The 25,559-nt window shown below is 33.6% G+C and overlaps 2 protein-coding genes and 2 pseudogenes across 2 annotated transcripts; 2 read left to right on the forward strand and 2 right to left on the reverse strand.

The window, feature by feature from the left end:
* Positions 1-1,254, reverse strand: part of LOC146899915 (flotillin-like protein 3) — a 98,274-nt pseudogene extending 97,020 nt beyond the window's left edge.
* Positions 1,255-1,754: 500 nt separating this feature from the next.
* LOC146899926 (NDR1/HIN1-like protein 13) lies at positions 1,755-2,414 on the forward strand. The gene has a single exon (XM_085736880.1). The coding sequence runs from the start codon at positions 1,755-1,757 to the stop codon at positions 2,412-2,414; it is 660 nt and encodes a 219-aa protein (XP_085593006.1).
* A 9,492-nt stretch (positions 2,415-11,906) lies between these two features.
* LOC146899927 (Potassium transporter family protein) lies at positions 11,907-17,973 on the reverse strand. The gene is made up of 9 exons (XM_085739516.1): positions 17,570-17,973; positions 16,618-16,846; positions 16,294-16,542; positions 15,715-15,765; positions 14,605-14,865; positions 14,158-14,210; positions 13,940-14,054; positions 13,382-13,636; positions 11,907-13,189 (listed from the first exon to the last, which is right to left on the reverse strand). The coding sequence occupies exons 1-9, from the start codon at positions 17,819-17,821 to the stop codon at positions 12,132-12,134; spliced, it is 2,523 nt and encodes an 840-aa protein (XP_085595642.1). The 5' UTR covers positions 17,822-17,973; the 3' UTR covers positions 11,907-12,131.
* Positions 17,974-23,568: 5,595 nt separating this feature from the next.
* On the forward strand, positions 23,569-25,147 carry LOC146899928 (transcription factor SRM1 pseudogene; annotated as a pseudogene).
* The last annotated feature ends 412 nt before the right edge of the window (positions 25,148-25,559 follow it).

Consider the following 25,559-nt stretch of genomic DNA (forward strand, 5'->3'; position numbering starts at 1 on the left):
ACTTGTGATGTTGTATGGAAGTGAGTATTAGGCTGCAAAGAGTTGATATGGAAGTAAATTTGTTGCAAAATTGAGAATAGTACAATGAGTGATTGAAAGCGCATACATGACAAAAAAAAAGATTAGGAAGCCACAATAAGCGCGTAAAGGATTGCTGACAAAATATTGTTGTAGATTGTTCCTCCTATTCTTGTGAATTGTTCCTATTTTAAAGACATTTAAATAATCTTTTAATTGATAATTTAAATAATATTATAAAAATACTATAATAATTTTAATTTTTTTGGATGGATTAAAATAATTTAAATAAAAGGTAAAAAAGGAAGAAAAATATTCAGCCAAAAGAGTATCTCTTATTTGTACCAAGGAACTCAGCCTTAAGCTTCTCAGTGGTAGTCAAAGCATTCGTCCTCTCAACCTCACCTTGCAACTTAGCTTCCCTAAGGGCCACAACTTTTGCAGCCTCAACTTCAGTGACTTGAGCCGCCTTAGTCCAAGCCGCTTTCTTCTTACCAACTCAAAATTAGCCTCAGCCACCTCAGCCTCTCTCTTATTCTCAAAAACCTTCACTTCAGTCCTAACTTTTATTCCCTCCTTCTCAGCCTCACCAGCCCTATGCGTCGCAATAACTTTCATCTCTGCATAAATTTTCGCTGCATTCTGTAGCGTTTGTTCTTTCCTTAATTTTGAACCAACTTCACCTTTCATCTTAGCTTCTGCCACGTCAACTTTAGCTTGATTCGAATTTGTGTCTTTTGCCCTAAGTAAGAGAAATACTCGTGACCTGGCACAATCTACCAATTGCTTAACATTCGCATTGTAAATCAATAACCCGAACTGATTCAGTTCAAGTTGAACTTTCTCGAATACTTATTTTTTAAACTCTTTTGTTCCTCTGAAGACCTCTTCCATAGTCATGGAAGCAGCGAGGACACATGTCTCTCCTTCAATGATTCCTTGAACAAGTTCATTAACGTGATTGTAGTGTCTATCATGCTGTGAAATTAGTTTGGCGTATTTAAGAAGGCTTTCATGATCGTCCACACGAGGACCGATAGTGAAGACAGCAGGGAGAACGAATGGGAGTTTTTCGGCACTCATTGCTTGAACTTCGAAGGTGTAGTTGACCGGTGAGAGGTCGAAAACACTGTAGGATTGACCGAGAAGAATCCATGCTTTCTTTGCAAGTTTGATGTCTTTGATCCATGCTCCGGTTATCACAAGGTATTCTGATGCTTTTGCTACCTTATACATTCTTGAATTTGATTTGACTTATTTTCAAAAACCTAAAAAAGAAAGTTGAAACTAAACGCTTGTGAAAATTCTTTCTTGTGGCCTAAGGTATTATTAGGGTTTACTGTGATAGGGTTTATATATAGAGAGATATTTTGCTAGACACACCGCCTTAAAGGAAACCACATTGAAAAAGATAATTTTGTTAACCGAAGCTAGAATAATGCATATAAATCGTGATTTTGTTAAACCCTAATAAGCATGAATAATTTGTTTTTATTTTAGTTTGTTTTTCTCATACCCAAAAAGAAAATAAAAGTGTGTAAACCCTACTTATTGGAGTAATAGTCTCATAATTAGTTATTGTAGTCTATCCTGTAAATGTAACAAACTTTTGATTAGATTTTCTCTCAATATTTGTAACTATAAATATACTGACTTACTCTTAGTTCATAATCAATTTTAAATAGCCTTAATTCACACCTAACATCCCTCTCTATATACATACACTCATACCCTCGATGGCTGATCGAGTTCCCAATGACCCGGAGAATGGCCAACGTTACGCCAACTCTGATCGTCAGAAAAGTCCCTGGCGCCGATGCTGTTTCATCGGTGTCATAGTCATCCTGATCTCGCTCTTTCTCCTTGCCACCTTTGCTTTTGGCTTGATTATCGGGCCGGAACCACCTCACTATTCAATTGATGGCGGCATTTCTGTAAAAGGGATGAACCTCACTTCGCCGTTGTCAGTGATTTGGCCGGAGTTTGATATCTCCATTAAATCTGATAACCGCAACCACCACAAGATTGGAATCTATTATGAGAAAGATCATAGCAGCCTTGAAGTGTTTTACAGAGACGTTAGACTCAGCAACGACATTCTGCCTACGTTTTATCAGCCGCCAAATAACCTAACCGTGTTTCCAATGGTGCTGAAAAGTAAGGGCATCGTACTTGCAGAATCGGATCGTAGAGCTTTGGTGAATGCTGTTGCGAAACGGAGTGTGCCGTTAACTTTGAAGCAGAGAGCACTGTTGAAATTCAAAATGGGAGCCTTTATATGGTTGTTGAAGATTAGAGCTGTGCTTGATTGGGTTGTGACCGTTGATCAATTAACGGCGCAGGCGAAGATTGTTCACTACGATGTTTGTGATTGTCGATCGTATCTTAGGCTATGAAAATTGTTATTTCGGTTTAGTGCAATTTTTTTATTTTCCATAATTTTTTGATGAAAATATTACTTAGTATAAGAATTTCATGATGACTTCGGTGAGGGCGCGGTCCAGATTGATTAAAAATAAACATAAGAACATGATTTGTTCTTGTTTCATTATGTGAATGTTCAGTTACACCTCTTTTAGACAGAAATATCCTTAATATATTTTAAAATTTTCAACTACAATCATTGTGTTCTATTGTGTGTTCTATTCACTCTGCTGAAGATAGGTAATTGAATTTTATATAAATAAACACATTGTCTATAAGACTCTTTAACACAATCTCTCGAGCCTGATTTTGTTGGAATTAACAATCAACTTCGTTTCCTGCGTACGGATTTAAACATGATTGCGGTTATATGACATGTTCTTCAATTTATGTCACTTCAGGAAAAAACCAGAAAAGAGATCAATAATTGTTTTCATTGTCTTTTGATTCTGTTACTAATTATAAGCAAATTTGACTTTTTAGGTTCATTCAATTAACGATGTATGTGGTCTATATTATAAATCACATACATTATTAATTGAATTAACCTGAAAAATATAATTTGCTTATAATTAGAAACAAAGGGAATATCCTTTTCTTAAGAATATTTCTTCTCAATGGAATATATGAATATTGCAGCCTTTTGTCACAATGATATCCCTCTTCTTAGGATCTAGTACTCAACAGCTAACTTTCTATTTTTAAAGAAAATTATGAGCAAAATCAATCATTTTTCGGAGTGATTTAGGGTAGTTTTGGTAGAATTCCTAACAAAAATCGATATTAACAAAATTTTACTTACTTCTCGATTGCAACCACCCAAAACAACCCTTGAAGCATTTATATTTAAACAAGTTTCATATAATGATGAGTCATTCCTTACTTTTCTCCTCATTGGACGAATCATAATATGGTAGTGTGGGTAGCTATTTTTCTCCTCATTGGAATTTTTCTCATCATTGGACGAATCATAATATGGTACAGTGGGTAGAAAAAAAATGGTTGGCGTTTATTAAATAAGTCACCATACAATCAACTTAAAAATTTGATTATTTTGAAAATAATCAAAAGTTGCAAATAAACAAATCATTAACGATAGTTTCATAAACGTTGTTTAATTTTGAAACGAAGCAACTTAAGAATGATCATAAAAAATAGAAGAAACAAGAAAACAACATATAACCTAAGACTTCCAATTCCACCTCCATTTCATTTTATTTAGCTCTTTCGATTGTTATGTTTATGCCATCATCACTTCCACACCTTGAAAAAACCAACTTATTACAAGACTTGAAGTATTGGCTTCTTCCAAATCTATATCAACTTCATTTATTTCTTATTACCTTTTCAAACCACATTTGTTTTCTCTTTTCACATAGGTAAATTCAAATCAACATTTCATTTTTGAAATGAATTTAATAAATTGAAAATACTAAAGAATTATAAGTTGTAACTACCTTCCTAAAACACCAAAGAATTGTATGTTGTAACTACCTTTCGAAAGAAAAAAAAATAGCTACAAACACAAAGAATGGGGAAGTCAAGCAACGACATAAATAATGTGAGAAGAAGAAGAATGTGAGGTGGTTGAGACTGTACATATATGAATTGAAACCATAGCAAAATATCAAACAACAAAAATCAATATGAAAATTGTGTAGAATGGGGAAGTCAAGCAACGACATAAGGAATGTGAAAAGAAGAAGAATGTGAGGTGGTTGAGACTGTACATATATAAATTGAAACCATAGCAAAATATCAAACAACAAAAATCAATATGAAAGTTGTGTTTGTTTTCATGATGATGCTCATGGCTTTGATGGGTGGTTGTGCGGCGGCCGGCAGAGGTAAAACTCTGCCAACTTCCGCACATGTGGATTGCTTGTTTGGTTGCCGGTGTTACGACACTCCGATTGCGACATCTTCAACTTCTTTCGTGCTCCTCCAGTTCCTGAGGTTGTTCCAGTAGAAAAAGTCAATAATGATCTTGTTGCTCACACATAATGCCTTATAGATTGTCATTGTAGTAAATATTCTGATTGTCACTAAGACTAATCAGTCCAATATAAATAATAATAATATCGTGATGTAACGTTCCATCCAATATAAATAAAATAAAACTATGTTAAGGGTGCTTTTGTTTTTGTTAGTATCTCATTTATATGTATTGTAAGTTCTCATTGAGTATATATGTCCAATTTTTTTCTTTTATCCTTTAAAAACGTGTAACAAACTAGATGAGTATATTTATACTTACTTTTCATTATCACAATTATACCCTTAAATATTTTTTTCTTAAATAAAGATTGTTGTTGGTGTCATTAAAAAAATAAGAATTTAGATTGTATTCTTTAGTTATATTGTTGGTGTCATTGAAATGGATAATGATAATTAGTTTGAGTTGTTATAATTTGAAAGCAACAAACATTTATATTTTTATTTTTAATAAAAATCAAAATTTTATATAAAATAACACCGTTCATAATTTTCAAACGTTAACGCAATAAAACGAGCAGAAAGACGTGTCTGTCTTTTATCATTTCAATTTGATGAATGCACTCTAATAAGAATTCAATAATAATATGTGTTTTTCTTGTAAAAAAATGCAATATAAATTTGGTTAATCTGAGAAGGAATGTTGTCTTTGTTATAGAACAAATAAATAAATGTTTATTTTATGTTGCAAAGGTCTTATACTTCTAACAATGAATTTTTTTTCTTAATTGAAAATAATTATAAAATATGGCTAATGCAGCACTACCACCAACTCTGCAAAACATTTGTCATCACATCTATATCTTTGAAATATAGTTCAAAAATCACAACTTGAGTAATTGTAAATGTACAAAATTACATTACGATGACATAATTTCAAATAATATTTTAAAGTTTCCTAAAAAAAATATATTTTAAAGATCAAGTTGTACAAAAGAGTATATATTGCAAATTGAGAATAAACTATTCCATATTAGATATTTTTCTATTTACAAAATACAAGTTCTACAAGGACAATGACTCATTTCAATCCAATCAGAACAAAGGATGGTAGCTTTCAAGCAAAGCCAACAACTATGCAAGCATAACGAAAACTGCTAAAACACTTGAATTTTTATTTTACATATTTGGAATGCTCAGATTTCGCAACTAAATATTTAAAATATGTGTTCCTATACTTTTGTTTAAAAGATATATTTTCTCAGTTATTGTGTTTAATTAGATCGACAATATTACCAAATAATTAAACTCAAAATGCATAATATAACACATATAAATATATAAATAAAATAAGCACATGATTTGTTCTTGTTTCATTATGTGAATATTCAGTTACACCTCTGTTAGACGGAAATATCCTTAATTTCTTTTAAAATTTTCAACTACAATCATTGTGGTCTATTGTGTGTTCTATTCACTCTGCTGGAGATAGGTAATTGAATTTGCATGTTAATATAAATAAACACATTGTCTATAGGACTCTTTAACACAATCTCTCGAGCCTGATTTTGTTGGAATTAATAATCAACTTCCTTTCCTGCGTACGAATTTAAACATGATTGCCGATGTTACGACACTCCGATTGTGACATCTTCAACTTCTTTCGTGCTCCTGCAGTTCCTGAGGTTGTTCCAGTCGAAAAAGTCAATAATGATCTTGTTGCTCACACATAATGCCTTATAGATTGTCATTGTAGTAAATATTCTGATTGTCACTAAGACTAATCAGTCCAATATAAATAATAATAATAATATCGTGTGTGCTTTATATGTAACGTTCCATCCAATATAAATAAAATAAAACTATGTTAAGGGTGCTTTTGTTTTTGTTAGTATCTCATTTATATGTATTGTAAGTTCTCATCGAGTATATATGTCCAATTTTTTTCTTTTATCCTTTAAAAACGTGTAACAAACTAGATGAGTATATTTATACTTACTTTTCATTATCACAATTATACCCTTAAATATTTTTTTCTTAAATAAAGATTGTTGTTGGTGTCATTAAGAAAAATAAGAATTTAGATTGTATTCTTTTGTTATATTGTTGGTGTCATTGAAATGGATAATGATAATTAGTTTGAGTTGTTATAATTTGAAAGCAACAAACATTTATATTTTTATTTTTAATAAAAATCAAAATTTTATATAAAATAACACCGTTCATAATTTTCAAACGTTAACGCAATAAAACGAGCAGAAAGACGTGTCTGTCTTTTATTATTTCAATTTGATGAATGCACTCTAATAAGAATTCAATAATAATATGTGTTTTTCTTGTAAAAAAAAAATGCAATATGAATTTGTTTAATTTGAGAAGGAATGTTGTCTTTGTTATAGAACAAATAAATAAATGTTTATTTTATGTTGCAAAGGTCTTATACTGCTAACAATGAATTTTTTTTCTTAATTGAAAATAATTATAAAATATGGCTAATGCAGCACTACCACCAACTCTGCAAAACATTTGTCATCACATCTATATCTTTGAAATATAGTTCAAAAATCACAACTTGAGTAATTGTAGATGTAAAAAATTACATTACGATGACATTTATTTCAAATAATATTTTAAAGTTTCCTAAAAAAAAAATATTTTAAAGATCAAGTTGTACAAAAGAGTATATATTGCAAATTGAGAATAAACTATTCCATATTAGATATTTTTCTATTTACAAAATACAAGTTCTACAAGGACAATGACTCATTCCAATCCAATCAGAACGATGGTAGCTTTCAAGCAAAGCCAACAACTATGCAAGCATAACAAAAACTGCTAAAACACTTGAATTTTTATTTTACATATTTGGAATGCTTAGATTTTGCAACTAAATATTTAAAATATGTGTTCCTATACTTTTGTTTAAAAGATATATTTTCTCAGTTATTGTGTTTAATTAGATCGACAATATTACCAAATAATTAAACTCAAAATGCATAATATAACACATATAAATATATAAATAAAATAAGCACATGTAGGTGCGGGTTACAATTTAATAGGAAATGATAATAGTGAAAACAAAGTGAGGATTTTCTCTTCTACTTTTTGTTACTATCCTCGGAGCTCTCTCCCACAAATTCAATTGCACCCCATTGTTTATATTGTGGGTAGACATATATAGTTCATGTTCAGAAAGCAATAAGACGTTTAATTCTCTTTTTTATTTTCAGATACATGAGATATGAGTGAGAGGTATGTGTAGTGGTTGGTTGGACATAAGTAGAGAATGAAAAAGACTCTCAAACAATGAGATAACATGATCACATACCTCTTTTTTATTTGAATTTATTTTGTAGTTTGCAACATCTTTTATATTTTAATTTGAAACAAATAAATGTTAATGACGGGCTTAAAATAGATATTCTAAAATAGATATGGATATAGATTACTTCCTCTATCCTAAAATGGCTAACCTAGTTGAATGTTTCACATTTGTCCATGTAAAATTTTGACATTTAATATTTTTAATTACTTATTAGTAAAAATTATAAAAAGTTGAAACTTTAAAAATATTTATTGATATAAATCTAACAATGTCTTATATGCTACAATTTATTTTTATATATTAATAAAAAATATAGTCAAAATATAGTATATTAGTAGTGCATATAGTAAAATAAAAGGTCAGTTATTTTGGAACATATGAGGTAATTGTCAAATTTAATTATATTTTTTAATTGTATTATTTAATTAATATTACATATATACCTTTCAATTTGTATAAATCATATCTTTATTACTGTCTTACCTCATTATTTACAATGTCTTAACAAATATCTCAACTCATCTGATTGACAAAATTTTACTTCTTGATTGCAACCACCCCATACAACCCTTGAACCATTTATATTTAAGTAAGTTTCATATAATGGTGAATCATATCTTATTTTTCTCGTCATTAGACGAATCATAATGTAATAGTGTGGGTAGCAAAAAATGGTTGGCGTTTATTAAATAAGTCACCATACCATCAAATTAAAAATTTGATTATTTATCAAATCAAAAGCTGCAAATAAAAACAACCTAGGCAACATTGTATAATTTGTCTATAATTCAAACAAAATATGATTGAGTTGTATAAGTGTGATGTAATATTATAAGAGCAACCTAAGAATGATTATAAAAAACAAACAAAAAAACAACATATAACCTAATACTTCCAATTCCACATCAATTTCCAATTCCACCTCCATATCATCTTATTTATTTAGCTCTTCGATTGTTATGCTTATGACATATCGCTTCCACACCTTGAAAAAACTAACTTATCACTAGACTTGAAGTTTTGGCTTCTTCCAAATTCATACCAACCTCCATTTATTTCTTACTACCTTTTCAAAAACATATTTTTCTTCTTCTTTTTCACACAGGTAAATTCAAATACTAAAGAATTTGTAAGTTGTAACTACCTTCCTAAAACATTATAGAATAGTAAGTTGTAAACAACTTCTGAAGAAAAAAAAAATAGTTACAAGCACAAAAAATGAGGAATTGAAGCAACGACATAAAGAATGTTAGAAGAAGAAGGAGATGGGATGGTTGAGACTCTGTAAATGTAAATTGAAACCATATTAAAACATCATAACAACAAAAATCAATATGAAAACCGTGTTTGTTTTCATGATGATGCTCATGGCTTTGATGGGTGGTTGTGCGGCGACCGGTAGAGGTAATTCTACCAGCTTTCGCACATGTGGATTGCTTGTTTGGTTTCTGGTGCTACGACCACTCCGATTGCAACTTATACTAAAGAATTTGTAAGTTGTAACTACCTTCCTAAAACATTATAGAATAGTAAGTTGTAAACAACTTCTGAAAAGAAAAAAAAAATAGTTACAAGCACAAAAAATGAGGAATTGAAGCAACGACATAAAGAATGTTAGAAGAAGAAGGAGATGGGATGGTTGAGACTCTGTAAATGTAAATTGAAACCATATTAAAACATCATAACAACAAAAATCAATATGAAAATCGTGTTTGTTTTCATGATGATGCTCATGGCTTTGATGGGTGGTTGTGCGGCGACCGGTAGAGGTAATTCTACCAGCTTTCGCACATGTGGATTGCTTGTTTGGTTTCTGGTGCTACGACCACTCCGATTGCAACTTCTTTCGTGCTCCTCCAGTTCCGGAGGTTATTCCAGTCGAAAAAGTCAATAATGACCATGTTGCTCACACATAATCCCTGATAGATTGTCATTGTAGTGAATATTCTAACTGTCACTAAGAGTCTAATATAAATAATAATAATATTGTATGTGCTTTATATGTTACGTTCCATCCAATATAAACAAAATAAAACTATGTTAAGGGTGCTGGTGTTTTTGTTCATATCTCATTTTTATGTACTGTAAGTTCTCATTGAACGTTATTAGTATGTTATATTCATCTAAGAATTTTGATTGGAATGCGATTATGTTTGATAACTTGATACATGTTATGTTACCACAAGGACTTCAGTATCTGCTTACATAGTGGAAGAAACCGTTGCCTTCTAAATAACTTGATACATGTTATGTTACCACAAGGACTTCAGTATCTGCTTACATAGTGGAAGAAACCGTTGCCTTCTAAATAACTATTGTTACCATTTTTCAGTTTCAACGAAGGCCAAATTTATCTATCTAAAATCTTATCATAAACATTGGGAAAACTAACCCATGCCTAAGATTTCATTATTTATAATTTATACTTTTGCAACTAGTTGTCCACGAGATTCCACATTGACGCCATTGTTACCATATTTTATGGTATGATATAGGAGTATCACTTAAGACAGTCAATGATTGAGCACGAGGATTTAGGCATTTTTGTTTATATCAAAATTGAGTTGACAATATTGAGTTGAGATTCCCAGTATTTCTCAAATCTTAATTACTGATTTTTACTTGTGTTTTTTCAAATTGGAGATGATATTTTTGTGTTACCATCTTGGACTAAAGCTAGTTGCACTAATTCTCGATACGGTGAAAATTAAGGACCATATCACAACTTAAGTCATACGGTTAAAGTATATTGGTTCTGTTACACTACAACTTTGATTGCAGGTTTAAAGGGTAGGATTTTAGGGAGAGGGGAAGGAGGGGAAACCCCAATCCCCGACCTGTTTGCGAGAGTGTTTTTGGTATGGAGGAAAGAGGAGGCTTATGACAGATATTTTTCTAGTTTTGGTAGTTTTGCATAATGAGGTGGAGGATTTCGAGAATCCTTTAAAACTCTATAAAAACGCCAAAGAGTTTATCGCAAGGTGGGGGATATCGTCCCTTTGCCTTCATTTTCCTTCTCCTTTTCCCCTCAAAACCATCTCATCCCTCTTCCCTTTCCTTCCTTACTTCAAATGTTAGTATAATATTTACTCTTTCGTCCAGGTTCGAACTGAGGACCTCAAACTCCTTATCTCTTAGCTCAAACCAACCTACATAACATGGAATAGAAGCAGAAGTGAACTTTAGGATTTGAGTGGGTGGATAAAGTGGAGTAGTGTTTCATGTGTTATTTATGATAGAAAAATAACACTCCTGCCTCAAGATTATGCAATAAATTTACAGCATAGTTTAAAAGACTTGTGATGTTGTATGGAAGTGAGTATTAGGCTGCAAAGAGTTAATATGGAAGTAAATTTGTTGTTGCAAAATTGAGAATAGTACAATGAGTGATTGAAAGCACAAACATGACACAATAGGATTAGGAAGCCACAATAAGATTATAAAGGATTGCTGCACAATAAGATTGTTCCTCCTATTCTTGTGAATTGTTCCTATTTTTTTACGGTATAATCTTCATTACTATTTGACAAATGTTGCAATGCATATTATTATTTTTTAAAAATCCATATACAATTATAAGAACCGTACATGTTCTAAGTACAAGATTGTAAAATAAAATAAAATGCATACTAAAATACAAGTTTATTTTATTATGTAATCTAGAGTTCTCATCCTTTTCCTGGTCTTGATCCCCTGTTGCTATTTTAGTTACTTCATATGCAAATTGTCTATGAAATCAGTAAAATTTTGTTTTTACTAATAATGTTTCTGTGATTGTTTCAGCGGCACCAACATATGCTCTCAGTCCCATGCCTTCAAGTGTTTTAATTTGATAGTTTGACTTCTTTTTAAGTTTTTATATGACAATGTCCTGAAACATTATTACACATGTTGTGTTTTGGAAATTTTAAATATGCAGTCAAAGAAAGTTTCTGAAATATTATTATACAAATGATGTCACCCAATCAATCAGACCGAAAAAAATTCGTTGTGTCGATTTGGTTTGGTTCAGATTTTATCCAAAAAAAGAAAAGAACATGTAAATCCCTACACATTTGATTGGTTCAGGCAACAGATTTAGTAACGAATTCTATAAGGGCCTTGTAGCATATCTTTCGAATAGGCATTTTTCTGCTGAGAAAAGAAGCCTAGCTATGAACATGTTGAAGCATATTGTGATTCATAATCTCAGAACAAGAGATAAACATCAATGTACAACAGCATCAATAACATTGAAATTAATCACTTCAAGCATTATGTTTGACAAATGAAACAATTACACAATTGCTGATTCTAACTACAAATTTTTTACCAATCATCGCTGATGGGAAAAGAAAAAATAGAGTGGCAATAACAATGTGATGTTGTAAACTAAGATTGCATTGCATAGTTATCTGAAAGAATGCATGGCTCATTCATTCAGAGTTCAGACCATATATGTCATCCCCACTTGAATGATATTGGTGTGAGGTACTTTCATATTTGCAGTACCTCCTCTGCAATTCTTTCTCAGAAATGCATAGAAATAATTTATGACTAATTTCTTAAAGAAAAAAGAGTTCTTCTTTGCTTTAACATCTCCATGTCCAAGCAAATAGGTGAATCCTGAATCCATTGCTTCTCTAAGAGCTGAAAGCTCGTATTCAAGACTAGGATCTTCATCTGACGACATGTAACTCGATGGTAATAATGTCGACGCACCTTCATGCGAGGTAGAAGCTCCTGTTTCATCCAAATTCTGACCATGCAATAGTGGCATCCTAAGCTCTTCTGCTCCATTACCGGCTGCAAGATCAGAATTTCTTGTATCCACCGAGGCGGTGTCCACACCATCAGTTAAGTTACCCTCCAACTCCAACGCAGCTTCTAACGCTTCCCTTCTCAAGAATTTCTCAAGACTTTCCATAAGAAGTTGCTCAAATGCATGGTGATCTTCCTTCCGAACGTCTTTGTAACCGTACCTAGCAACACAGCGGAACATATGATAATCTTTCGGACATACTCTTCGGAATAAAAATCTTTCTTCTTGAGGAACCACAGGAATCGGAACATATTTAATGCAGACAAAAACTACGATGGAATGAAGAGCTGGAAGGCTTAGAAGGAACTGCAGGAAAATGGAGGGAACACCTTGGACAAGCTCATTATATAGCAATCCTATTCCTGGTACTCTTACTGTTCCAAGATTGGAACCAAGATCAAGCATTAAGTCCATTGAAATTTTTTCTCTTACTTCCCTTCGGTACTTCAAGACACTCCCATAGTTCCACGTATACATCACGGAGAGGAAAAAGGTAGCAAAGGCAAGTGGAAGCCAGCCACCCTCGAAAATTTTCGATAGGACTGAAGACATGAAAATGAGCTCCACAGAACCAAAAACAAGTAGGAAACAAAATGCTAAAAACAAGTTTGTCTGCCAAATTAAAAGCATTACTAGTGTCACCAAGGTGGTGCTAACCATCATCACACCAACTTCAGCAATGCCTGCAATAGAACAAATGAAATGAATCACATTAATACATCACAATGACATTTTTACACAGAAATTTGACAACAAATTAGGTGAAATCATGATATAATCAGTGTTTTCCTTTGCAAGCATCCTAGTTGTCACCTTAGAACCATAAAGAAAAAAAAAGGAATACTCCATGAAAATAGTGATGGAGAAAACTTTACCATATGCATTTGCAATATCTGTAGTGCTTTGGAAGATGGAAACGACAACGATGCACATAATCATCAGAAACCAATTAATAACAGGTATGTAAATTTGACCCATGAACTTTTTTGAGGTATGAATTATCTTGAGCCTGGGGAAGCATCCCAAAGCCATTGATTGCTTAACGCACGAAAAAGTAGCAGATATCATTGCTTGACTTGCAATCATAGCACCAAGTGTAGCTATAACAAACACTGGCCAGAAAAGACTCTCTGTTCAACACAGAGCACAAACAGCAGGAACCAAAATGATTAATATACATAACCAATACCTCTTAATATAGTTTTTATTTAATTTACATCGACCGTCGGTACGAAGATTTTTTATATTGTCAATCAATCATAATCATCAGATCAGTAAAAACGTTCGACTTTAATCATTATTACTTCTAAAGTCATACGAATGATTGATTATGATTTATTGACAATGTAAAACATATTATACTGACAGTTTATCAAAATTAAACTCATATAGGTTGAAGGACCATGGTTATATATTTCAAAACACTATATCACCTGGAACAGATTTGAAGAATACACTTGAATAAGAAGCAGGATTTTTCATCAGAAAAGCAGCTTGGCCCATATAAGCAAGGAGGAGACATGGAAATACCACACAAGTGAAAGCAATCTGTATAAGCAATTGTAGAAGATATATAAGAAACACAGAAGAACTTTTACAACAAATTTAATTGTTTACTTTTCATGAAGAAAGAGTTTGAGGATTCATAAACCTGTATTGCTGGTACAGTAAAATGTCCAAGATCTGCAAACATTGCTTCTGCACCTGCACGCGAATGCATAAGAAAGTTGAGTAATTTTCCGATTCCGTGTCCAAAAGAGTTGTTTCTATACATTTCGGTAGACAAGAATACACATCAGTTATGTTCTGAATGATTCCAGATAATGTAAATTTGTGATATTTTCAACATCATGTAAATAACTTCTATTGGTTCTTGCATGCAAAAGAACCAACAGGGAAACAAAAATTATGCTGCAAGTATCTTAAAAGAAAAAAAAAGACTCATAGACAATTATAAAATTCAAAAGCAAACCTAGGACGAAAATGAAAAATATGATGAGAATAGCCAACACACTAATGAGATTTTTATACCATGTATTATGCATGTCAATTACGATGCTTACGGCTTGAAGCCATGAAAATGAGAAAAGAGGTTTACCTGTAATGCACAGAACACAACCACCAAGAGCTGACCATGCACTTTTGCCATTATTCTTGAAGAAATAATAGATATATGCTGGGTTGAGTGCTCTCACAACAGTAATATCATATTTAAGTATGTTATATATTCCAATAGAACCCAAAGAAAAGAACCATAAAGCAAGCACAGGGGCGAACATGAAACCCACTTTGCCAGTACCAAACTGTTGAATGCTGAACAAAGCCACGAGGACTAAAATAGATATACTAACCACTTCAGCTGCAAGTAAAAACATGAATCACATATCTAAACTTTGTTGTGTAAAAAACAATTTGTTAGTTTCCACTTTCCATAGTTTGTAACATAACTAAATGCCAAAAATAGCAAACACCGAATTACAAAATAGTTGATAGCTCTAATAAAACATTCATGCCATATTAACAGAGAAGCAAAAAAGTTGACTTCTCTTTTTGAAAAAAAAAAATAAGAGAAACGATGTTAACATGATGTTTTATAGTAGAACCATCAACCATAGTCGACTTACTGAGCCAAAGTACATTAAGCTAGTAAGTTGAGATCTCAGAGATCTTGCAGGGATTTTGACTTCAAGGATATAGTCAATTTAGAAAAATGATTGATAACTTGAAATTAAATTCTCTGCTTGAGTTGTGCCTAACTCAATCCTATAAAATCGGCTTAATCAGTAAGGGATGCCTCTGACTTATAAACACTTTTTCAGGCCATATCTCATTTAATGTGGGACTCTTAACACAGACCTGTCATGCTCAAGACTAGACATATGGAGCGTGACTAACCGATATATTATCTTAAAATTTGGTTTGTGCCTAACGCAACAATAGAAAATCGGATTTTAAGGTGAGGGATGTCTACCACTTATAAAACGTACTTTCAGGCCATATCTCACACTAGTGTAGGACACTCAACATTGTCAAAAGGCTACGAGTTCATTTCTCCATCGAGATTTGGACACTTTGATCATAAAGTAATACCTTTCTTTCCTTTATAAAAGCAAGCAGACACCATCTTTGCTTATATTATAAATCTACACTACAGTGACTTTAATTCGTCAAAAAAATTGAAATTCTCAGAATGAAAATGAAATTATACCTGTACCAAATCCATTTATTTGATCCTGTAGACCACTTATGGCAGACATCACTGCAACAAAGAAGCGCCATGGTTATACTTAAGGTACATAACAAGCTTTTTTTTCTTTCTTAACATCAGATTTACTAATAGAAAATGATTAAAAAAAACGAAAATAATTCAAAAAGTAGATTTGTCATCTGAAACGGATAAGAGAAGCAAAGTACCAATTGAACCAGTTCAACAGAGTGCAGTTCATATAAAAAGCCACAACTGCATCCCCACAGAGGAGACTTGGTATGGTTAGTTTCGTCCTCATTGATAGGTGGCACTTTTAGTGCCAGAAATTAGGCGCCACCATGGCTTCTATTTGACAAGTTGTCAACTCTTTATACTACATTATAGTGCTGGTATAACTTCTATTTGACAATATTGATATTATCTAATAGATTTTTTGTGCCTGTGAGTGCTAAAATTGGTATGGCTAGTTTAGCTTAGAGACATATGCTTATGGTAAAATTCATGCCAGCATATAGAACACAGGAGAAAACCAAAAACTTTAAATAGAATTGCATGTCAAAAAGTCGCTTGCTTACGTACCTGATATCGCTGGAGTTAGAATACCATCACCAATAATCATGGAAGTTCCAAGAAGAACCAACACTAACAACACATTTTTCATGATCGACGTCCTTTCCAAAGTCTCCTTTATTTTTAAAGCCCTTTCGAGTTCTGGCGTAGGAAGTTTGAGCTTAAAACTAGAGATTTGTTCATCAGCTTGTTGGCGATTTGGAAGCAGATTCACATTTGCATACCTACAAATCAGCGAGTACAGCGCAAATGTTCCTCCTACAGTTAAGCAATCAACATATAAAAATCATGAATCAAAGTACATAATTCTGAGTGTGAAAGTGAATCTGTTACCTTCTCCGTTATCATTAGCTTTGAGAACTATAAAAACATATTTTGCTAATGGAATAAGCGCTATCGTGTACATTACTAACGATAACGCCCCCAAGACATCGTCATCTGAGTTAATAGGAACCTTGCTGAAGACACCAGCAAAAACATAAAGAGGACTTGTTCCCATGTCACCATATACAACACCAAGAGTCTGAAATGCTAATGCAATGGTAGGCCAAAGGGAAAGGTCCTGATTCACATAAGCACAAAAGATATTAAAGACAGAGGCGAGCCCAAAATAATAAATCAATCTATTTTTCTAATATAAAAACTGAAGCCTCGGTGAGTATTACTCCTAAATTCGCCACCATTCCCTTTTTTATTTATAACTGACTTATTTCAATCGCTGTACGGCTTCCACTATTTTCCATCAACGCTATCTGCTATTTCACATAGCAGAATATCACATTCCACTACTTTCTCCGATCCTTATGGATACCAATGATTACAACACATTATGCCACACAAAACATGAACATTCTATATTTGTTCTTTCAAAGAGCCTAATAGCGAAATTCACACACACTAAGGCCTGTTTGGATAAACAACTTATTTGCAGCTTATAGCTCATGCACTTATCATAAGCTCACATTAGCTATTTCTATAGCAAAGCGTAAAATAAAGTTAAATTGTTTTTGAAAATAAGCTGAAAAAGGCTTTTGAAAATTGTCATAAGCCGTGTTCATAAGTTCTCCCAAAACTTATGTCGGTAGATAAACTCAAATAATACAATCCAAACATGCCCTAAGTGCGGAGAAGATGGTTTCGAACTAGCACCCTAGCACATCAAATGTCCCCAATCTGAGTTACACTTATATGAACCAAAACATGAATATTCTATGATACATAAAATAGTAACACAAAATAATTTTCTATTTTTTGTCCTCAATAAATAAATTATATAAAATGATACCTTGGAGTGTTGATCATGACCAGCAGCAATCTCCATAGCTTCAACATCAAAAGAGTCAACCCTTTTAGGTTTCTTAACAAGCCTTCTCCTAATTGAACCATACCCTTCTCTACCATCACTTCCATGATGAGACCATGGAGGATCTTCATCCCAATCAACTTCACTTCCATCAACCCACCTAGACTCACTACTCCCACCACTGCTACTTCCCAACAACCTCACACTTCCTTCTTCAATCTTATCCAACTTCATTCTTCTACTAAATCAAAAACCCACTTGTGAAAACTGATTCAGCTTTTGAAAGTGTGAAACTTTATCAACAAGTTTTGATGGTTTTTGAGATGAAAGTTCATCCCTTTGTTTCTGTGAAAAAATGGAACATTGGTGTTTTTTTGAAGATAGCTCAGTTTTGATGTCACGAGTGAAACATTCTAAAAACCTGTTTTTTCAAACATAAGACAGAATCATGATGTATTAAATGGGGAAATTTGTTTTTTTTTTCCTTTAAAAATAAATAATATTATAGTAATAATGGAGGGTAAAACAATTAAAAGTTTATACTATCAAACAAATGGAAAACTCGTTTATTTGATGTTAATCCTCTGATTCTAGAAGAAAATGGCCGAGATAATCTGTCTGGAGTGCAGAAGAAGTGAAGGTTTATTTTAGAAAAAGGAAAAGAGCAAATGGAAAAAATAAAAACATTAAAATGAGAGAGTTTTGTGAGTTAATTTTTTATTCATAATACAAAATCTTTCTCATTTGAAGAAGAACTCAAATTGTATTGAGGGAGGATTTTGAGAGTTTTGGAGGGTTTATCTGAATTTTTCAAATTCAATTTATGTTTATAATATTATTTAAGTTAAAAATATGTTTTGTACCAAAAAATAAAAAAAAAGATAAAAATATAATAATCATAAGGATTAATTTTAACATTCTCTAAAAAATTACTTTTTCAAACAACATGAAAGATTTTTCCATTTGTCTATATATCTTCCACCCCGAAAGCTCTTATTTCCTTTTTTTTTTTTTTTTGTTCAATAGCCTAGTGGCTAGATCACACACTTTTTAAAGTGTGGAGAAGTGGGAAGTCTGGGGTTCGAACTCCGGCCTCTGCAAACATTATCTCTGGTTGCTACCAACTGAGTTACACTTACGTGACCTCTTATTTCCTTTACTCCTTAAAAAGATTCATTTTAAAAGAGTTTATTAATCACTTTTATCTGAATCACTTGATTGTCTTAAAAAACTCATTTGTTTGGTCAAGTTTTTTATTTTTTGGTCAAGTCTCATAAAACTCATTTGAAAGCACAAAATAAAAAATATATGTAGGTAATTTTGAAAAATTATTTTTATTGTTTGGAATTTTTCTCATTTTATATGTGGTCCACGGAAGAATCACGTGACGTGGTTCCATGAGAATTATAGAAGACTGTCTCGTTACATTGCATCATGAGAAGATAAAGCGTATAAAATATTATCTGCAGTTACCAAAAAAAACTATATGTAATATTATCTTAAGTTAGCAAACAAAATTATAAAGGGTCATGAGTATAATAGAAATGTTTCATGAGTTTAATTTTTTTAAATTTTTACGATGTTTGGTCAATTTAGTTAGCAGCATGCTTAAACTCAAACAGTGTCTAACTATTTAAAACATATAAATAATAATGTGTTATTACGTCAATCAATAAATATGGCAGATCTATCAAAAAAGAAATGACAACTCATGTGTTTTTATATTTAATAGTTGATGTGACAATACATTATTTGATGCATACATAAAATTATTATACACTTTTTTTTGAAGAATCAAAAATGGAATATATATTAACAACGGCGGTGTATCCCCTTTAGCACAAGATGTACTCAAGAGGACACCCCAAAATTACAAACTGTCTGTGTACAAATAACAATAACAGCAATTAGTCGATACCCAAACAACGTAAAGGGTCCGACCACCATCTTTGCGAACCATAAACAAAACCAGCGCTATTAGCTTTCAGCCACCACAAAGATGTATATTTTACTTTATCCATCAATTCTATCATTGGAGTCTCAACATTATTGAATAGTATGTTGCTTCTTTAGTTCCATAATATCCACAAACACAATAGCCACAAAAGCTGCATAAAGAACGTCGTGTCCTCGAAGTGCCTATAGCGTTAGTAAACTGAATGAAATGAGCATGAATATTATAGGGATCAACTCCTGAAATGCCAAGCCAATTCCTAACATGCTGCCATAAAGCACCAAAAAAATCATAGTGAATGAACATATGTATTAATGATTTGTTGTTCCCACACCCCGCCACACAATGAATGGCCGCGGGTTATATAATACCACGCCTCAACAGGTTCTGTTTTGTTGGCAATCTGTCTCACACCAACCTCCACGGTAGAATAGAGACCTTCAATGGTACCTTCTTACGCCAAACAAGATCTCTCGTTTCATCATGTACAGGAGCAGCCTGGGTAGTAAGAATTTGGTAAGCTCCACGCATAGTGTAACCCCTGCAATGTCAGGGAGCCACTGCCACCTGTCAGAAGCATCAGTCTGCAAAACAAAATTGTTAAGTAAATGGCGACACTCCCCTACCAACTCCTCCTCCCACTCCCACAACCTTCTCCTCCATCTCCATGCTGCTCCCCCTACCTCCCAACCTAGAGAAAACACCTCAACGACTGTAATCAATTTATTCAACGATAAGTCAAATAAACGACTAAACCGCCGACACAAAGGGACATCGCCTAACCACCTATCGTGCCAAAATAATGTATTTGAACCGTTCCCCACCTTCCTATACACACTGTCAGCGAACCATCCTCCCTCCTCACTCTCTAATCCGTCCCTAATCTTTGCTATCTCCCTCCACCAATTAGAAATACTCCGGCCCCCAACCTCCAACCGCTCAGCCTCCTCACCATACCTCGCCACCAATACCCTAAACCACAACCCTCCTCTATCCACTAACATCCTCCAACACCACTTTCCTAACAAATCCAAATTAAATTCCTTCAACTGTCTCACCCCCAAACCCCCATTCTGCTTTTGTAAACATACCGAGCTCCAAGCAATCCTGGAAATTTTCCTGTTATCCTCACTCCCTACCCAATTTTTTTTTTAAAAAAATAGATTCAATGGAAGAGATTATACCTGACGGAGCTTTGAAAAAGGAAAGAGCGTAGACAGGCAGAAAGGACAAGACGGACTTGAGAAGAACCAAACAGCCTCCATAAGAAAGAAAGCGACTTTGCCAACACTGCAGTCTAGATTTTATGGTTTTCAACACAGGTTCCCAGAATGCAAGTCTCCTAGGATCACCACCTATCGAAAGACCCAGATACAGAAACGGAATTTTGCCAACCTTACAATTCAATATAGATGTTGCCTCATTCAACCATGAGTCCATAATATTAATTCCCACCAATAAGCTTTTCTGAAAATTAACTTTTAAACCAGACATCTCCGCAAACAATGTCAGAACCGCCCGTAAAGCTCGAACATTGGCCCAACTCTTGGCACCTATTAGCAACGTATCGTTAGCAAATTGAAGATGTGATACCACGGCTGAGTTTGAGCTACCCACCCCATAACCAGTGAATAAATTATTTTCCACCATCGAACTCATCATAACATTCAGTCCCTCAGCAGCTATCAAGAAAAGAAACGGCGAAAAAGGGTCACCTTGACGCAGCCCCCTCTTTAAAGGAAACTCTTCTGTAGGACTTCCATTGACAAGAACCGATGCAGTTGCTGTTGTGACACATTCTTTTATCCACTTTCTCCAGAGTACCAGGAAAGCCATTTTACTCATTACTGCATCCAGATACCCCCAATTTACCGAGTCATATGCTTTTTCAAAATCAACCTTAAATAGCATCAACTCCTTGTTTGATTTTTTTGCCTCATCAACCACCTCATTAGCTATAAGAATTCCATCCAGAATCTGTCTATTTTTCACAAATGTCGTTTGAGTTTTAGATATGACACTCCCCAGTACCATTTTCAGTCGATTAGCTAACACTTTCGACAATATTTTATAAAGAGATCCCACCAAAGAGATAGGTCGAAAATCATTTAAACGCTGGGGACTATCCACCTTTGGAATCAAAGCTATGAAAGTAGTGTTAATACCTCTTGTTAACTTGCCATTTCTGTGAAAATCTGTTATGAAACGCATCACATCCCTTTTAACAGTCTCCCAAAAATCTTTTAAGAAGCCAAAGTTCACTCCATCAGGTCCCGGGCTCTTGTAATTATTATTATACACTTACATAATATATTACCTTTACCAGCGCCATTTACAATAGCGCTTCAAAAGCGCTATCTAAAGCCAAAAAAAGCGCTATATAAGCCCATTTTTGTAGTAGTACTCAGCTCTCTTTGGCATCATGTTTGGCGTTGGTTACATATTTCTTCGGTGTCCCCTGGTAACATCAGACAACATTTTATTCAATTCACTTCAATGGCGGGGCTGCCTAGATTCACTCACACATTTATGAAAGTAATTTGGTTACCTTCTGTTTGGGTAATATGGAAGGAAAGGAACAACCGTGTGTTCCAAAATACGGTCAGTATTCCTTCGGTCCTTCTTGAACAGGTTAAATTAAATTCTTTCTTATGGTTAAAGTCAAAACATGTGAATTTTGGCTATAGTTATCATGATTGGTGGCTAAATCCCATTCTTTGTATGGGTGTCCATTTGTAATTTGTTTCCGTTTTTTGTGGTGGTTCCTTGTTGAAGCCACCTTGATCTTGTAAATACTCTTGGGTGGTTCGCCCCTTGCACACCTTGTGCGGGGAGAATCATTGTTGGTAATATATCCCATTTTAGTTTGTTCAAAAAAAAAAAATCAATATAGTATTTTAAGGTGATTTTAAGAAAAAACTAATTTTTTAGGGGTAAAAAAGTGATTTTTGTTTTTTAATTTTTTTTTTTATAATAAGCGGCTTCCATTAATTATTGAATACGAAAACAAGTCATTATATTCATTCCTTCAAAAAAAGTCATTACATTCATTAGTAAATGCTAGAATAGCATAAAACACAAAAGGCAAAATAAAATAAAGGCTTAATTGCACTTTCCCCCCATCTTTTGTTAATTGTGCGATTTTGCACCCCCTCTTTTTTTTGAGCGATTTTGGACCCCATCTTTTGTCAATTGTGTTTTGTTCAAAATCATCATTAAAAGAGGGGAAAATGGGCAAAAGATGGAGTGCAAAATCGCTCAAAAAAAAAGAACACGGGGTGCAAAATCGCACAATTAGCAAAAAGATAGGGGACAAAAGTGCAATTGAACACAAAGATGGGGCGCAAAATCAGAAAGGGGGCAAAAAGCCGGGGTGCAAAATCGCTCAAAAAAAGAGGGGGGGTGCAAAATCGCACAATTAGCAAAAGATAGGAGGAAAAATGCAATTAAACCTAAAATAAAAAACGGTTCCTCTTTGACCCCACCGCAAACCAAAACAACAACCTAACTAAATCCTAAACTCTCCAAAGAATCAGAATCCGAAATATCAGTAGATTAAATGCATTTGCTATATAATTAAATCGTGTGATTAAAACTTTGCCATGTCAGCGATCCGCAAAATAAAGTAGTACGGAAAAAAAGGTATTACTATTAACGGTACTAACAATAAGTAGTAACTGTATTAATCATATCCTTTCCTACTAGTCTAACTATAAATAATGAAACAAAGCTTATTCAACTCAACAGTGTGACACAAGCAACAATCACAAATTTAATTTGACCTAGGTTTGTTTTTCCTTTATCCAACGTTGTTATTTTGAAGGTTCAATTAATAATATAGCTGCTTGAAATTTGAAGAAAACCTTGCAAACCCAACCTTGTTTTTTTATTCTTTCTCAATTTTCTGTTTCAATTATTTGCCCTAAATTTATTCACATTAAAATTTCATGATTCTGATTCTTTTGTTAATTATCAATAGGTGATAAATTCACAAGAATCTAATTGTTTTTAAGTCTGAATCAAAATAATGGATGAAGTGGGTAGTAGAAGCTATGAGTGGAGCAGCGAGCAGAATAAATTGTTCGAAAATGCATTGGCCAATCATCCCGAGGATGCTGTTGATCGATGGGAGAAAATTGCGGCTGATGTGCCCGGGAAAACTTTAGAAGAGATTAAACATCACTATGAGATTTTGGTGTATGATATCCACAACATTGAATCAGGTTTTGTGCCTCTGCCAGATTATGATTCTTTTTCAAAGAGCTCAACAAAGCGTGCTGGTGAAAGAGGAGCTGTGAAAAAGGGAACTAAGGCTTCCGGTTCTTATCATTGGACAGAAGATGAACACAGGTTTGTTTATCTTTGCTTTGCTTTGGTAACTTAATTGTTTTTAGATTGTTATTATTTACAACTTACATGGCTGTTAAAAACATAATAATGATATGATACTAATTAAGGTGAAGCTTTGGGTCTACTAGCGTTGACTTGAGACATTAGAGTGTGCTCTATCAAGCACTCAGACTCGATTATCTCTGGTGCTAGTTTAGGGTTTAGGGTTTAGAGTTTCTTTAATTAGTTTCAATGGACTCCTTCAACATAAAAAAAAAGGCGTGAAGCTTTGGTACAACTTACTTTTCATAATTGAAAAAGTGCTAATTGTAATCCATGTATAAGGAATTATTGTATCTTGAATTATCATGTACATTATACATCAAATAGCTTAATTATTTCTAGAGGTTTATAGTCCGCTATATACGATTAGTGCTTGACCGTATCAATATGTGTGCATTTTACATGCATGTTTCCATATTATTAGTATTGTTTTTAAGTATTTTCAAATTTGATGAGCAGGTTATTTCTTATGGGCGTGGAGAAGTATGGAAAGGGTAAATGGCGAAAAATATCAGAGAATTATGTGGTGACAAGAACACATACACAAGTAGCAAGTCATGCTCAGAAATACTTCAAAGGTCTGAATTCCACGAAAGAGAAGAAAGAAAGAAGGCGATCCAGAATACACGATGTCGCCTATGTCAAACCTCAAGGACCAATTACCAGTCAAGCAAGCGATTCTGCAAGACAATCAGCCACACAAACTCCTCAAGCTCCATCTGTTGGTACCAGAACTTTAAATAATCCTCTAGCTCCACCTGCCGGAATGTATGCTGCTTTGCCATCTGTTGGAACTAGAAATTTAGGTAATCCTCCAATCCCACGTGCTGGAGTTTTTCGCTCCTCCTAGAGAGGACCAACCTATAGAAGGACTGGTTGTATCTGAAGTTGGCACTCCAGGAATTCTGACTGCTCCCGGAGTTTATGCTCCTCAAGCTCCACCTACTGAAATGTATGTTGCTGCCCCGCCTTCTGGAACCAGAAATTTAGATGATCATCCAGCCCCACTTGCTGGACTCGGAGTTTATGATGTGCCTTGGATCGGGCAACCTATAGGAAGACGGGTTGTATCTGCTTTCGGCGCTGCAGGGTTTCCTTCTGCTCCCGGACACATGGCTTATGGTATTGGACCAGTTTCTTGGACAAATATGCCAGGGGTACCAATGAACTTGGGTCCTATGACATTTCCCATGCAAAATACATTTGCTCACTAATGAAGTGCTGATCAGAGACGAGGTGAAAAAACATAGAAACAACATTTAGTTTTCGTTTCTTATTCCTACATTGTTGCTTGTATGAAAGCTAGAGTTTTTTTTGCTCATTCCACTATTTCAATCAAGACAATGTATATTTGACATCTTTTGCAATGAAGTAAGTTTATTTTGTTATTATTTTATTTTCTTGACTGAAAGATTTATATTGTTATTATAGATAGTCATATATAAAGTGATTTGCGATGTATAGGAAGTTTGTATGGCGAAAAAATTATTAAGATACTATAAATCAACTAAATATATGGCGAAAGAAGTCCTTGTAAGGCATTGAACAGTTCTCACAATTTGAGCAAATTTTTGGAGCTGAGTTAGGTCTATAGCTCAAGTTATTATAAGATGATAGCAAAGTTTG

This window comes from Medicago sativa, chromosome 8 (assembly GCF_051527215.1).
Source record: "Medicago sativa cultivar Bolivia chromosome 8, Bolivia_mono, whole genome shotgun sequence".
In the NCBI taxonomy this organism is placed as follows: domain Eukaryota; kingdom Viridiplantae; phylum Streptophyta; class Magnoliopsida; order Fabales; family Fabaceae; genus Medicago; species Medicago sativa.